This window comes from Xenopus laevis, chromosome 8S (genome assembly GCF_017654675.1).
Source record: "Xenopus laevis strain J_2021 chromosome 8S, Xenopus_laevis_v10.1, whole genome shotgun sequence".
NCBI classification, from domain to species: domain Eukaryota; kingdom Metazoa; phylum Chordata; class Amphibia; order Anura; family Pipidae; genus Xenopus; species Xenopus laevis.
In genome coordinates, this window is record NC_054386.1 from 92644363 (window position 1) to 92660975 (window position 16613).

Below are 16613 nucleotides of genomic sequence, written 5' to 3' on the forward strand. Positions count from 1 at the left end.
TGGAGTTGGCATAGTATCGCCTTAAATATTGTTTCATGTAACTCACGCCATTTAAGGAAGGGAATAGCGATTAAAGATATTGCAGCGGGCGCTGAACGCCTTAAAACCTTTCTCAAGCTAATACATTCAGCATAACCTTACTGCCTTATAGGCGCGTTGCTGCAAATGCGCAGAAATTGTGAGTCCGCTGGAAATCACATGACGGTAGTTGTTCAGGTGACCACACCTTCCCCGTCTGGATCACGTGACGGGCTGTAGATCGCTTGTTTTAACTGCAGAGCCCGACTGTCAGTGAGGAGAGAAGCACATAGCGGGGCAAGATGTCGGGAAAAGACAGGATCGAGGTGTTCCCCTCTAGGATGTAAGTACGGGGGTCTCTCGGCTAAAATGCACTCCATACTCGGGGGCTTCTGCCGTGGGATTTTGGGAGTTGTAGTTCTGCAAGAGCTGGAGCCCCAAATGTCCCTCGATGGTTCTCTCTCATCTGCGTCCTTGGGTTATCGGTCAGGGACCCATTCAGGGAATATCTCAGCTCATGTCGCTCCAATAAGGATTAATTATATCTTAGTTGGGATCAAGTACAAGCTACTGTTTTATTATTACACAGAAAAAGAAAATCATTTTAAAGATTTAGATTATTTGGATTGAATGGAGTCTATGGGATACAGCCTTTCCGTAATTCGGAGCTTTCTGGATAACTGATCCCATACCTGTACTGTTTATTATTACAGAGGAAAAGGAAATCACTTTTAGAAATCTGTAATATTTGATTATAATGGAGTCTACGGGAGAGAGCCTTCCTGTAATCTAGATCTTTCTGGATAAGGGGTTTCTGGATAACAGAGGCCTGGGCCACATGTATTATAGGGTCAACTGCAGGAAGAGGGTTTGTAAGGGTTTATATATGTTCCATGAGGGATTTCCAACTTGGGCCCTTCTCTTGTTACTGTACTACAACTCCCTGTACCTCACTGGCAGCTAACGGTCAGCAAAGTAATAGTGGGAGTTGCAGTTGAACAGCAGCCTGGGGGGAGTAATGATATCTACACTCTTATTCTCATGGGGGGGTAACATTAAAGGGGTGGTTCTCCTATAAAGTAACTTTTATTATATTTCAGAAAGGACAATTCTAAGCAGCTTTTGGTTTTCATTATTTAGTTTTTTTCTAGTTATTTGCCTTTTTCTTCTGACTCTGTAGCTTTCAAATGGGGGTCACTGATTCCATCTAAAAAAACAAATGCTCTGTAAGGCTACAAATGTATAGTTATTGCTCTTTTTATTACTCACCTTTCTATTCAGGCCTCTCCTGTCCATATTTCAGCCTCTTATTCAAATCAGTGCATGGTTGCTAGGAGAATTTGGACCCTAGCAACCGTATGGCTGAAATTGCAAACTGGAGAGCTGCTGAATAAAAAGCTAAATAACTCAAAAATCTTCAATAATAAGAAATGAAAACCAATTGCAAATTGTCTCAGAATATCACTCTCTACTTTGTACTAAAAGTTCTCATAGGTGAACAGCCCCTTTAATACTCCTCTGACCCCCTATAGCTAAAGAGTTGGGTTGTGCCCCCTGTTGGGCTCTGATCCCGCTGTATGGTACAAGCCTATTGTGTGTATCTCTATGGAGGCTGTACCTGATTGTACCAATCTGAAGGACAGGGGGTGCAGTCATGTGACGTGGTGCCAGTGTTTAGACTGTACATTCCCCCCCCGTGTGTGACTTCCTGAAACATGTAGTTCCCTAATGACAGTGAGAGAAGTTGTGACTACAAACACTGACATTTACGCCCAATGAAAGGGGATACGCTGCCTATATATATATATATATATATATATATATATATATATCTTCATTTACCTATACACTTATTGCTCATTTACACTGGCTTCTAAAGCTTTTTGTAAATGTTGCTGCAAAATTCGAGTGTCTGCACTGCTGGTTGTGACTGCTGAAAGAGGACTCTCCTTTTAATAAACACAGTTCAGATTAGCTGTGATATAGTCACATAGATATATAGGAAAGTTATGTACTGACATCAAAGTGACCGTGACTGTAGCACTTTGGGGGGGACTTGCTAGAGACACAGAGCAGAACTCCCTACACAGCATTAAGTACACGACAGTAAGTACACGACAGTAAGTACACGACAGTAAGTACACGACAGTAAGTACACGACAGTAAGTACACGACAGTAAGTACACGACAGTAAGTACACGACAGTAAGTACACGACAGTAAGTACACGACAGTAAGTACACGACAGTAAGTACACAGCAGTAAGTACACAACAGTAAATACACAATATTAAGTACACAGCAGTAAGTACACAATATTAAGTACACAGCAGTAAGTACACAGCAGTAAGTACACAATATTAAGTACACAGCAGTAAGTACACAGCAGTAAGTACACAGCAGTAAGTACACAGCAGTAAGTACACAGCAGTAAGTACACAGCAGTAAGTACACAATATTAAGTACACAGCAGTAAGTACACAGCAGTAAGTACACAGCAGTAAGTACACAATATTAAGTACACAGCAGTAAGTACACAGCAGTAAGTACACAGCAGTAAGTACACAGCAGTAAGTACACAGCAGTAAGTACACAGCAGTAAGTACACAATATTAAGTACACAACAGTAAGTACACAGCAGTAAGTACACAGCAGTAAGTACACAGCAGTAAGTACACAGCAGTAAGTACACAGCAGTAAGTACACAGCAGTAAGTACACAGCAGTAAGTACACAGCAGTAAGTACACAGCAGTAAGTACCCAATATTAAGTGCACAGCTCCACTACCAGGAATGTGGCCAATGTTACAGCTATGGATTCCTGTCCTGAGTGCTCAGTGTAAACACGGCTTCTGTTTAGGCAACACAGCGCTGGGCGGCCGAGCAGGACTAAACTGGCCCTGGGTTTGGTTCCAGCGAGGAGGGGATGGAGGGAACCTGTAGCACTTGCACTGGGACAAAGGGAAGTGTTTCATTGGACTGGTTCCCCCAGGCTGTGGTGCTGATCAAGGGCAACTAAAACTGCAATATAAATATTATGCTATTGCTGTGTATAGAGAATGCTGCAGATTGAGAGACAAGCAATATGGCAGCTCCCAGGTGGTAAATGTAATTTATTAAAGGTAACACCAAACAATTATGTAATGCCACTGGTAAAACTGGTGTGTTAGCTTTAGAAACACAACTAGCTGCTGTGTAGCCATGGGGGCAGCCATTCAAGCACAGGATACACAGTAGATAACAGATAAGTACTACTATAGTTTATATAAACAAGCTGCTGTGTAGCCATGGGGGCAGCCATTCAAGCACAGGATACACAGTAGATAACAGATAAGTACTACTATAGTTTATATAAACAAGCTGCTGTGTAGCCATGGGGGCAGCCATTCAAGCACAGGATACACAGTAGATAACAGATAAGTACTACTATAGTTTATATAAACAAGCTGCTGTGTAGCCATGGGGGCAGCCATTCAAGCACAGGATACACAGTAGATAACAGATAAGTACTACTATAGTTTATATAAACAAGCTGCTGTGTAGCCATGGGGGCAGCCATTCAAGCACAGGGTACACAGCAGATAACTGTGTACACAGCAGCTTGTTTATATAAACTATAGTAGTGTTTCTGCAGCAAACACACCAGTTTTACCAGTGCATCACAACGCTACATTATATTTTTATTCCTTTAAAACACTTTAATTTTTTTGTTGTTACTGATCCTTTAACTGGGGCCCTTGAGACTCATGCCACATACCTACACACAGCGGGATGAGTCACTGACTCCCTTTATTTTACTGACACAACTTTTATTTCTATTTCTCTGTTTGTCCTTCTCTTCCAGGGCCCAGAGCATCATGAAGGCTCGGCTGAAAGGAGCACAGACGGGGCGCAACCTTCTCAAGAAGAAATCCGATGCCTTAACCATGCGCTTCCGGCAAATCCTAAAGAAAATCATTGAGGTGTGTCTGCCCGTCTGTCTGTCTATGTAACTGTCTATAGAATAGGGCAATGTCTGCCTCGGAATGGTCTTTTCTAAATACAATGTTGTATATTCTGCACCCACAAACAATCCAGGGGCCCCTTGGGCTTTACTCTCCCATTTGCCTACACAATTATTTTTATTAAAGGGCAAGTCAACCCAAAATAAAAATGTTCCTAATAAAAGAAAGCATAATTCAAAGCAATTTTCCAATATACATTTATCACAATTTTTTTTAAAGTTATTTGTTAAAACAATTATTATTCAGAGCAGCATTTGCTTATCTCCTGGTTGTTACTTTTTAAACAATGTTGCAAAAGGCTTGGTTCCCCGGCAAACACAGGTCTGTTAATCACATTCCTTGTCTTACATTGTATCAACAGTCTGAGTCACCAGGGCAGTGAATAGAAAGGGACAAACAAACACTGTATTCAATAGCAATACATATACAATAACTTAATAACCACAGGAAATGTGTAATGAATGTATCTTGCAAAGTTGCTTAGAAAGTTGCCAAGGAATATACAGGGAGGCTGCCATTGATGTAATGGGAATATAACAAACAAGGAAGCCTATGGGAGAAGCTAAGGAAACTAATTTAACTCTTTCATTTCATGATTCCACTCTCCATTTGGGCAAATTGGCGCCCCAGATGGAAAGCAAGGGACACATTTCTAAAGGGTGAATTGTGGGGTTTTTTGGGCGAAATTGGCCAGTTTACTAAAAGGCGAAGAAGACAATTCGCTGGCAAAAAAACCTCAGCGCTAGAGAACTTTTACACCATTTCATCAGGCAAATTTTCACTCGTTCGCCAAAGTGTAAACTTTCCAATAGTAACATATTCTACTTTGCCTGGTTCTATCTGACGGATTGTTATGATGAAGTGACATCCTCACCATTATTATATCAGTGACATCATATTCTGTATTACAAAAAGTCCTAAAAAAAGATAGAACGCTGGTATTTTTTTCATATTTTAATGTGGGATTATGATTAAAAGTTGTAAAGGGCATGTAAAGGCAAAAAATCAAATCCCATTTTTTACTTTGTTTAATGAAAAAGAAACCTATCTCCAATATACTTCAATTAAAAAATGTGTACCGTTTTTATAAGAAACCTGACTGTATGCAGTGAAATTCCCCCTTCATTTACTGCTGTGGATAGGAATTGTCAGATGGTCCCTAACTGCTCTGCAGGGAAACAATCATACTTATGTACAGCAGGGGGAGCCCCCGCCTTACTTCCCAGCCATGCAGAACTCAAGCAGCTTTGTTTGTTTCCCTGTAGAGCAGTCGGCGACTGAGTAGAGATGTGTATTGGATTTTATTTTTGCCTTTACAGCTCCTTTACTGTTTCCAACTCCAGCTGCAGGGACAAAGATCAGGGAGCCAGATTTAAACAGATAAACTGGGATTCTATTTGGAGGATTATTTTGCTGCAGCCACTGGTTCTGGAGAGTTGGAGAAAGTTTGTATTAAACAATACAAAAACTATAAAATCCACATTAGATTACATGACAACACAGGACCCAGTGCAGTCTGTATATTCTCATTATTAATCAGTCTTGCTGTTTTCGACTTTTCGGCAGATATTATTTGACTTGTGCTGTTTTGATAATTTATGCTCACATTGAGCATGTGCACAGTCTTGGTCTTGCAAAGATGTATAACAAAGTTACAAGATGGTGACCCCCTGTGGCCAACTTTGAAAGCATAAATCATGTGTTTGATTAGGCTTGTGGTGCAGTAAGTTCATGTTTATGTTTAGTATACAAAATACAGCATTTCTAGCATTATTCTATTTTAAACTTTACTTCCCCTTATACTTTTTTAAAACCATTTAAAGGGGCATGCCACATTTGTTTTAGGGTGGGCTCATGTCTAGGACATAAGAGGATCTCTTTTGTCTTTATTTTGCTTCCTTGGACATGAGAAAATTCGCTAAGAAACTTTCACACTGACAAATCTTCGCTAGAGAAAATACGGCAGCGTTCATTTGCGAAGACGCATTTTGATAAATACGCATAGTCGTAGCGAATTAACGTCTGACGTAGTAGCGCAAAGTATGGCGAAGCTTTCCAAAGCGAAAATTTCAGACCTAAGTAAACGTGCCTCTAAATATCTTTTGGAATTCAGTTGGTGCAGCTTGCTTTATAGACACGGGTGGGTCACGCAGGAGCTGCTGCACTGGTGCATTTATTGCAGTATAATTATGGCTGCCAGTTCCTGGCTGAGGATGATGAGTTTGTTCCTGCTCAGACTGTGTATTTGAATAGCTGTAGCACCATATGCTCTAATGGTCGGAGCCGTGTGCTTGGCGTGTGCCATGTTTAGTGGCATTTCCCTTTCTGGCGCAATATAACAGCCCAATGTCTCCTCTGCAGACCAAGATGCTCATGGGAGAGGTCATGAGAGAAGCCGCTTTCTCACTGGCTGAAGCCAAGTTCACAGCCGGAGATTTCAGGTAAGTAAATTGTAACTGGAGTTGCCATACTGATCATCCCCTGCTGCATCTCCAGATCATGATACTGTTCTTTCTGAGGTTCTGCAGCAGCTGTGGTCTCAATGGCAATGAAACCCTATAATGACGTGTGGAATGGGGGTTCAATGCAAACAGCTTATGTTTCCTAAAGGGGAAGTTTGCCCTTACATTCATTTCTAGTCTGGAATATCTAGGGATAGATTCCCTATCATGGGATACATTCAGTATGGCAGCTCGCTGTATTCTGCAGATTTGCTTGTTGGGATCTGGAGCTCTGCTATTGCAGCTGCATTAATATGAGCCATGAGATTGTTCACAGAAGCCCAACCATGTGCAGAAGTAGGAGACTATGAATCCATATTCAGCAGTAAGAATTAGGAAACTGCAAGACACTGCCACCTGTTGGCCATACAGTATAAAGGCCTGGCATTAGGAAACTGCAAAATCTCATCTCTAAAGGAAGTGCAAAACCTGCTTAATTGTCCCTGTTGGCCATGCAATACAAAACCCTGGAATCCCAAGCCATGGATAAGAGAAATCATGCTATACAGTGCAATGACAGGATTAGAATTAGGAAACTGCAAGACACTGCCATCTGTTGGTTATACAGTGTAATGACAGGAATTAGGAAGGTGGAAGATACTGCCATCTGTTGGTTATACAGTGTAATGACAGTAATTAGGAAGGTGGAAGATACTGCCATCTGTTGGTTATACAGTGTAATGACAGGAATTAGGAAGGTGGAAGATACTGCCATCTGTTGGTTATACAGTGTAATGACAGTAATTAGGAAGGTGGAAGATACTGCCATCTGTTGGTTATACAGTGTAATGACAGGAATTAGGAAGGTGGAAGATACTGCCATCTGTTGGTTATACAGTGCAATGACAGGAATTAGGAAGGTGGAAGATACTGCCATCTGTTGGTTATACAGTGCAATGACAGGAATTAGAAAATTGCAAGATACTGCCATCTGTTGGTTATACAGTGCAATGACGGGAATTAAGAAGTTGCAAGACACTGCCATCTGTTGGTTATACAGTGTAATGACAGAAATTGGGAAACTGCAAGACACTGCCATCTGTTGGTTATACAGTGCAATGACAGGAATTGGGAATCTTGGCACAATTAAACCAACTATGTTGGCAAGAGGCCATTCAAATTAAATCAGAGGAACAACACTTCAAGCTCAGGTTTACTGATATTTGGTCTCTTTATTTTGATCTATAAATCTAAAATTTTGGAGCAACTAAGATTTTAACTAACTCAATTTTATGGGTATTAGAAAAGTGTCATTACAAAACTTTCTGAATTGTAAATCCACCATGCGAGATTTAATGTTAAGTGGTTTGGTTATATACTATTTTTCCTGGTGTTTTTGTTTTTTCTGGCTTATTTTCCTTATGCCTAATAGTTTTCATATACAATTGTTGTATATTCTTGTACTGTAAACTGCATGGTATATGATCAAATGTATTTTCATCATTTTAGATTTGCTTTGTTAAAAAGTAAATCTTTGACAAAGGGCTCCGCCCGAAACATGTTGTGTAACTCTACCTCCCAATAAAGAGTATTGCAGTCAACTTGCTGCCTTGGGTTTGTTCCACAACCAACTACATTATTGATAAAAAGTAAATCTTTCATGCTTTGGAAAACCCAATAAAAATGTTGAAACAGACAGGAATTGGGAAACTGCAAGACACTACCAGGTGTGAGTTCCTCCAAAAAATAAAGCAGCAAATAAAACAAATACAAAATATTTATTGGGACATATTAGGCCTCTTCCTAATATGTCCCAATAAATATTTTGTATTTTTTTTTTATTTGTTGTTTTAATTTTTTGGAGGAACTGACACCTATGGCTGTGTTACTATGTGCATGCACCTTGCACTGGGGTGAACTGTGAGTATTTATCACTTTTTTTTATTAACTCTTGAAATTGTACGTGCACCATCCCCCTTTTTTGTCAACTGCAAGACACTGCCATCTGTTGGCCATACAGTGCAATGACAAGACTTGGGAAACTGCAAGACATCTGTTGGCCATACAGTCCATTGATAGGAATTAGGAAACTGCAAACTCTCATCTCTAAAGGAAATGCAAAACCTACTTCACCTGGCGCTTTAATCCCAGGGCCCCCGTTTGCCAATGAAATGCAAAAGCCTGGCCAGAATCCCCATAGGAGTTAGACTACTGCAAGACATTGCCATCTATTGGCCATACAGTCAATGACATGAATTAGGAAGGTGGAAGATACTGCCATCTGTTGGTTATACAGTGCAATTACAGGAATTAGGAAGGTGGAAGACACTGCCATCTGTTGGTTATCCAGTGCAATGACAGGAATTAGGAAGGTGGAAGATACTGCCATCTGTTGGTTATACAGTGCAATGACATGAATTAGGAAGGTGGAAGACACTGCCATCTGTTGGTTATACAGTGTAATGACAGGAATTAGGAAGGTGGAAGACACTGCCATCTGTTGGTTATACAGTGTAATCACAGGACACACCGGCACAACATGGGTAATTCTAGCAGGTAAAACCTTGCTCGTTTATTGCGGATGCAACGTTTCGGGGCGTGACCCCTTTCTCAAGCACGTCCTGTGTCTATGCTGTTTTTGAGGTTGCCCATTCCCTCTAACATCGAGCACCTGGGAGTCGTTTGAGTCTGGACGGCCAGGGTGTGCGAGTGTAAGTTTTTCTTTTTGCAATTATACAGTGTAATGACAGGAATTAGGAAGGTGGAAGATACTGCCATCTGTTGGTTATACAGTGTAATGACAGGAATTAGGAAGGTGGAAGACACTGACATCTGTTGGTTATACAGTGCAATGACATGAATTAGGAAGGTGGAAGACACTGCCATCTGTTGGTTATACAGTGTAATGACATGAATTAGGATATAGCAAGACACTGCCATCTGTTGGTTATACAGTGTAATGACAGGAATTAGGAAGGTGGAAGATACTGCCATCTGTTGGTTATACAGTGTAATGACAGTAATTAGGAAGGTGGAAGATACTGCCATCTGTTGGTTATACAGTGTAATGACAGGAATTAGGAAGGTGGAAGATACTGCCATCTGTTGGTTATACAATGTAAAAGCCTGGCTTGACTCTTTTTCCGTTTTAAAAATTTTAATGAGTTTTCCCAATAATCATAAGAGAATTGTAACAAAGACAGCAAATCAGAATGATATATAAAATGAAGCATACACTAATTGCAGTATTACTCTTATCAGCACAATAAGAATTCTTAGCATTAGGAAGGTGCAAGACGCTGCATCTGTTGGTTACACAGTGAAAAAGCCTGGCGGGAATGCTTGGCCATAGGAAGGAATTAGGCCACTGGCATCTGTTGATTATACAGTGCAAAGGCCAGACAAATGCTTATCCATATACAGGAATTGGGAAGCTGCAAAATCTCATTTCTACAGGAAATATAAAAGCTGCTCCACTGCTCCTGGATCTTTGTCCCCTATTTCTAAGGTTAGGGTTCTGCTGCAGATTGTGATTGGACACTGAGGTCAGTAAGTGACTTGTTGCTTCCTCTCCCCCCAGCACAACTGTCATACAGAATGTGAATAAAGCGCAGGTGAAGGTGCGGGCGAGGAAAGACAATGTAGCAGGTAAGACTCCATTCTTTTTATTCTTTTTGCTTTTCAACCTCTGTGCAATGGCGGCTTGTCTTGTACAGAATCCCGTAACCAAGAGGGGCTGCTATAGTAACCGTGCTCCGCTAATGGGCTTGTGGGCTCAGGTCTGAGTGGCACAGTGGGAAGAAGGCAGAGCAATAGAGAATGCTGCTTTTATATAGAAATATACTTGTCTGTGACCCAGTTCTGGGCTAAGGGGTGAGAAGACATATAGGGGGGTTTGAAATTAGTTTTTTTATAGTAACAGGGCCCATAGCAAGTGTAAGGAAGGGGAATATCTATAGAGAACTTGCAGCTTCCTGGGAGCGTTCAGTATGGCAGCTTTCTCGTCTCTCAGTGTTATAGTGTTACATTCCATAGTCCTGAGACCCTCAGCAATGATATAAATCTGCCTGTCATAATCACAGGGGATAGAGGCAAGGATTTATTAGTGCAAAGGCCATGAGGTAGGAAACTGCAGAACACTGCCACCTGCTGGCCAGAAGCTGAAATAACCCTTATCCATAGACAAGACGTAGAAACTGCAGAACACTGCCACCTGCTGGCCAGAAGCTGAAATAAACCCTTATCCGTAGACAAGGCTTAGTAGAAACTGCAGAACACTGCCACCTGCTGGCCAGAAGCTGAAATAAAACTTCATCAAAGTTAGAACCTGCAGAACACTGCCACCTGCTGGCCAGAAGCTGAAATAAACCCTTATCCATAGACAAGGCTTAGAAACTGCAGAACACTGCCACCTGCTGGCCATATACCGGTATGGCATCTGTATTCTAGAAACCCGTTACCCAGAAAGCTCCAAATTACAGGAAGGGCATCTCCCATAGACTCCATTTAAATCAAATCATTACATTTTTTTTTTTAAATGTTTTTTTTTTTTTTTCTATGATCCCAGCTACAATATAATTAAACATATTGGAGGAAAAACAATCCCATTGGGTTTCATTAATGTTTAAACTATATTTAAGATCCACGTTACAGAAAGATCCCTTATCTGTAAAACCCCAGGTTCTGAGCACTCTGGATAACAGATCCCATATCTGTACTCCAGATGAGTATTTTTAAACAAAAAAGAAGGACTTTGTTGTTCCCTGGACTCATTTATTCTATTTGAATCCCATTTTATACCAGCGAGGAGCTGCTCCCTATCTTCCTCCCCTTGTTTTAAATGGAAAATAAAGCTCCACTATCCCCACTCCACCTTCCAAATTCCCCACAAACTTTATTAATGTAAAATATTGCATTTTGATTTGCATTTATATAAAGATTTGTTCTTTTGTGTGTGTGTATATATATATATGTGTATATATATGTGTGTATATATGTGTGTGTGTATATATATATATATATATATATATATATATATTTATATAATTTTATTAAAGTATATTTTTTCAATAAAAAAAAATTACTGATGGGCTAACACCAAAATCTTTCTCTTCCCTTACCTGTTGTTGTGTTCCCCACAGGTGTGACCTTGCCAGTGTTTGAGCATTATCAGGAGGGAGGAGACAGTGAGTATCGGCTATGGGAAAGTTTATCTCTGAATATAACTGAGCCCAGTTTTCTCTTTTTTACCTCTGCTTTACTTGCCCTTTCTCCCAGGCTACGAGCTGACGGGATTGGCTAGAGGTGGGGAGCAACTGGCCAAGCTGAAGAGGAATTATGCCAAAGCTGTGGAGCTGCTGGTGGAACTGGCATCACTGCAGGTAACACAATGGTCTCACTAATACTCTGACACTGAGATGTGGAACATCATTAGAGGCTGTCTCTCTGATGGAGTCTAGTTGCTCTGTTACAGACCTCGTTCGTGACTCTAGATGAAGCCATTAAAATCACTAACCGACGTGTCAATGCCATAGAACACGGTAAGGAGCATAGAAATCACACATTTATAGTTTAACTGTGGGCTAGGGCATTAAAGGGGTTGTTCCCCTTTGAATTAACTTTTAGTATGATGTAAAGAGTGATATTCTGAGACCATTTGTAATTGACTTTCATTTTTTATTATTTGTGTTTTTTGAGTTATTTAGCTTTTTATTCAGCAGCTCCCCAGTTTGTAGTTTCAGCCATCTTGTTGCAAATTCCCCTAACAACCATGCACTGATTTGAATAAGAGGCTGGAATATTAATGGGAGAGGCCTGAATAGAAAGGTGAGTAATAAAAAAGTAGCAATAACAATATGTGTGTAGCCTTACAGAGCATTGGGGGGTCAGTGACCCCATTTGAAAGCTGGTAAGAGTCAGAAGAAGAAGACAAATAATTCAAAATCTAAAAAAAAAAAAATAATGAAGACCAAATGAAAAGTTGCTTAGAGCTGGCCATTCTATAACATACTAAAAGTTAACTTTAAGGTGAGCCACCCCTTTAAGCAGTGGCTAGAGGGTGCTGGGAGTTATTCCTGCGCACAGTATAAATGAGCAGCCATATTTACTGCTGGCACCCCCTGAGGTTTAGGCACATGGTTTTGCGTCTGCTCCACGTTGATGTTCTCCATTAAATAACATTACAAGGGGTTTCTATTGAGCAACTCTGCTCATATCATGAATGTGTAACTGTAGCGCCCTCTTCTGTTCTGTCTGGGGAAAGACATTGTATCAGGAGGCACATTCTGCTGAGGGATAGACGTGAGCTGAGAAGCGCCACACATTCGTGATACTAGCAGTGTAAAACTGCTTACATCGTGAAATCATAATGGGGTGGTTCACCTTTAAGTTAACTTTTAGAATGAATAAGAAACTTTTCTATTGGTCTTCATTATTTAGTTATTTTTTTTTTAGTTTTTGAATTATTTGCCTTCTTCTTCTTACTTCTTTCAAATGGGGGGTCACTGACCCCATCTAAAAAAACAAATGCTCTGTAAGGCTACAAATGTATTGTATTCATTTTATTATTCAGGCCTCTCCCATTCATATTCCAACCTCTTATTCAAATTAGTGTGTGGTTGCTAGGGTAATTTGGACCCTAGCAACCAGATTGCTGAAATTGCAAACTGGAGAGCTGCTGAATAAAAAGCTAAATAACTCAAAAACCACAAATGATAAAAAATGAAAACCAATTGCAAATTGTCTCAGAATATCCCTCTCTACATCACACTAAAAGTTAACTCAAAGGTGAACAACCCCTTTGAAACAATTGACTAATCTAAACTGCAAATGTGCTTGGAGCTGGAAGAGCTTTGTTGAGCACTTTTACATTGCTATAATAGTGGGTACACACTTTGATTGTGTCTGAAATTACACCGCAATCCACAAAATCAATTAAAACATCTTGCTTTATTTTGTCTTCATAAAAGCACACATTCTTTGGCTACATTTGCAGTGAAAAGATTGCCAACGCGTTTCATGACCTCCTTAGTCACTTCTTCAGGGCATTACACACTGTACAAATCAGCATAGCTTTATACATAATGACAAACTTCTGTTCAGTTCTCTTAAAGCTATACAATCATAAATAAAACCAATTTCTTTTCTATAAAAACAGTTTAGTGTTCTTAAATACTATTTAACACCAAGCTATTTCAGGTGATAGGTAAATCTAGAACTTAACTATTCAACTTATTTAAAGTTGGTAGGTCTATGTGTGTCTTCTCCCATTCACTTCAAGAGGATGTATTTCTACTTATTATACTTATTATTGTTTTCATTTCTTATTATCAGAGAGATCATTCTAAATACCCTTAGAGTATATTCCATATCTATTTGCTAATTTTCTATAAAATATTTTATTTCCCATTCCTTATTTAAACCTGCTGGATGCTCTGTTTGTAATAAGAACATCCAGGATAGAGAAAAAGGCCGAAACATAAGGGAAGGTTCTGATATGTATTTCGTGACAGAGTATAGTGTAGAAGCGGAACAAATTCGTAAAATAATACAGAAACATTGCATATGGGGGTCCAACTCAATTATTTTCCAATGTTTCTGTATTATTTTACGAATTTGTTCCGCTTCTACACTATACTCTGTCACGAAATACATATCAGAACCTTCCCTTATGTTTCGGATGTTTTAATTGATTTTGTGGATTGCGGTGGATTTCAGATACAATCAAAGTGTGTATACGTTAACCACGCTGCCGAGTGGGAGTGTCGGATAACCTGCAAAGGACGGATGGCGCCAAGCTCCTCGACTCATGCTGGTTACGAGTGTATAATAGTGGGTATATGATAATAGCCAGTGTATGATAATAGCGGGTATGAAATAGTGGGTATATAATAGTGGGTATATGATAATAGTGGTATATTATTATTATTATTATTATTATTATTAACATGTATTTATATAGCGCCAACATATTGCGTAGCGCTGTAAAGAAAATGTGATTATACAACTAAATCACATGAATTATATAAATAGAACATATGGAGTTACATACATCACAATCAATACAGGTACAAAAAGGTGAGCAAGGCCCTATGCATAGGCATACAGTCTAAAGGGAGGGAGTAATACACAAGGTGTGGGAGTGGGCTAGATTGAATTAAGTGGGTGAGCATGTGAGGAGGTAATGAGAGAAGAGTTGAGTAGCAGGTCAGTAGAGGAGCGTAGTAAGCGGTTGGGTGAGTATATAGAGATGAGTTCAGAGATGTAGGGTGGGGCAGAGTTATGAAGTGCTTTGAAAGTCAGTGTCATTAATTTGAATTTGATTCTGAAAGGTAATGGAAGCCAGTGCAGGGATTGACAGAATGGCGAGGCAGAGGAGGAGCGGTTGCTGAGGTGTATGAGCCTCACAGCAGTGTTCATTATGGACTGGAGAGGTGACAGTCTCTGGAGGGGAAGGCCAATTAAAAGAGAGTTACAGTAGTCTAGACGTGATATGACGAGAGAGTGAATAAGAATTTTGGCAGCATCTTGGGTGATAAATAATCGTATTTTGTATATTGTCCTTAGGTGAAAGTGACATGATTTTATGAGTGACTGGATATGAGGAGTGGGTATATAATAGTGGGTATATGATAAAAGCCGGTGTATGATACTAGTGGGTATATAATAGCGGGTATATGATAGTGGGTATATAATAGAGGGTATATTGCTAATAGCCGGTGTATGATAATAGCGGGTATATAATAGTGGTATATGATAGTGGGTGTATGATACTAGTGAGTATATAATAGAGGATATATGATAATGGGTATATGATAATAGCCGGTGTATGATACTAGTGGGTATATAATAATAGTGGTTATACATCCCCTTTAACCCCAATATGGTTCTTTGTGCTGTGATGTGACTACAGGTCTATGAATGGACAAGCTGTAGGTTTGGGGCTGTAGAGCCTGAGGATTGGTCATTGTGCAGGTGGGAATGTCATGTTTGGGGGCAAGTCCTGGGCACAGTCTTGGGTTTGGCTAACACCTTGTCTCTGTTTCAGTGATTATCCCCAAGATAGAGCGCACCTTGTCCTACATTGTCACTGAACTGGATGAGCGCGAGAGGGAGGAGTTCTACAGGTACATGTTGTGCTCAGTCTCTCTGTGATTGGTTACAAGTCTCTCAGCTCTGGGTGGGAATGTGATGGAATAACCCGGGGCATTTACTGCTCAGTGACCCCCCATTGTGCCAGGGATTGGTGGGCTACAAGTAGTGATACATTCCTGTACAGTAACAAATAATGGCATCATTAATTAAAAGTAACATCATTAATGTGAAGGCAGCAGGGGGGCACCTCATGGAGTTATGTTGCAATTGCTCTAGCATGAGAATTTGGGCTCCAAAACACACAGTGAGGTCACAATTGGGCAGCCGTATCCTACATGACCCTGAGCTGAATAATCCTTTGCCAATGGTTGTAACATGACTGTGTGTCTCTGGCGCCCCCTCCAGGCTGAAAAAGATACAGGAAAAGAAGAAGATCATTAAGGAAAAGGCAGAGAAGGAGCGAGCCAAGTGGGCTAACACGGGGGGCCCTGAACCGTCCAATCTCCTCGCAGAGGACAGAGATGAGGATCTGTTGTTTGATTAAGCCCCGGATTCAGCCAATGATGGGTTAAATAGAAGGTGTATATATAATAAATATATAGAGGGTTTTATTTCATACTGTCGGCTAACTCTCCGGCAGTACTTCATACCCACAATGCATCAGTGTGTACGTGGCTCCAGAAACGTTATTTAAACAAATATTCAAGTGAAATAAGGCAACATTGTTCATTTTCCCAGTTCCTGAACCATTTTAACTTATTGGTGTGATTGTTCCGCCCTGTAACAGTCCTGTTCTCTTATTGGATGCAATAAAGTGTCATGTGACTTTCCTGAGTTATTATCTTGTACATGGGAGGGAGGAGTCCCAGAGGGAAGCCAGTGGCAGCTTTAAAGGACCAGCCACATTAAAAAGAATTTGTTTGTAACAGAAAAAAAACCCAAGACAGTTTTAACTTTTAAATTGCAAAGCTTTTAAGAAATTACTTACCGATTCTCTGCTTGCGCTCCTCTTCAGGACGATCCATCGTGCGGCACTCAATTTCTCCTCCCTGGCTATCTC

General features: G+C 40.2%; 1 protein-coding gene across 1 annotated transcript; it reads left to right on the top strand.

Annotated features, from left to right (window-relative positions):
- Positions 1 to 65: 65 nt before the first annotated feature.
- Positions 66 to 16379, top strand: atp6v1d.S (MGC79146 protein). The gene is given in 9 exon segments (NM_001091978.1): positions 66 to 361; positions 3860 to 3977; positions 6381 to 6460; positions 10041 to 10108; positions 11602 to 11646; positions 11738 to 11841; positions 11934 to 12000; positions 15507 to 15585; positions 15959 to 16379. Coding segments are annotated over 9 exon segments (741 nt in total). The 5' UTR covers positions 66 to 320; the 3' UTR covers positions 16098 to 16379.
- The last annotated feature ends 234 nt before the right edge of the window (positions 16380 to 16613 follow it).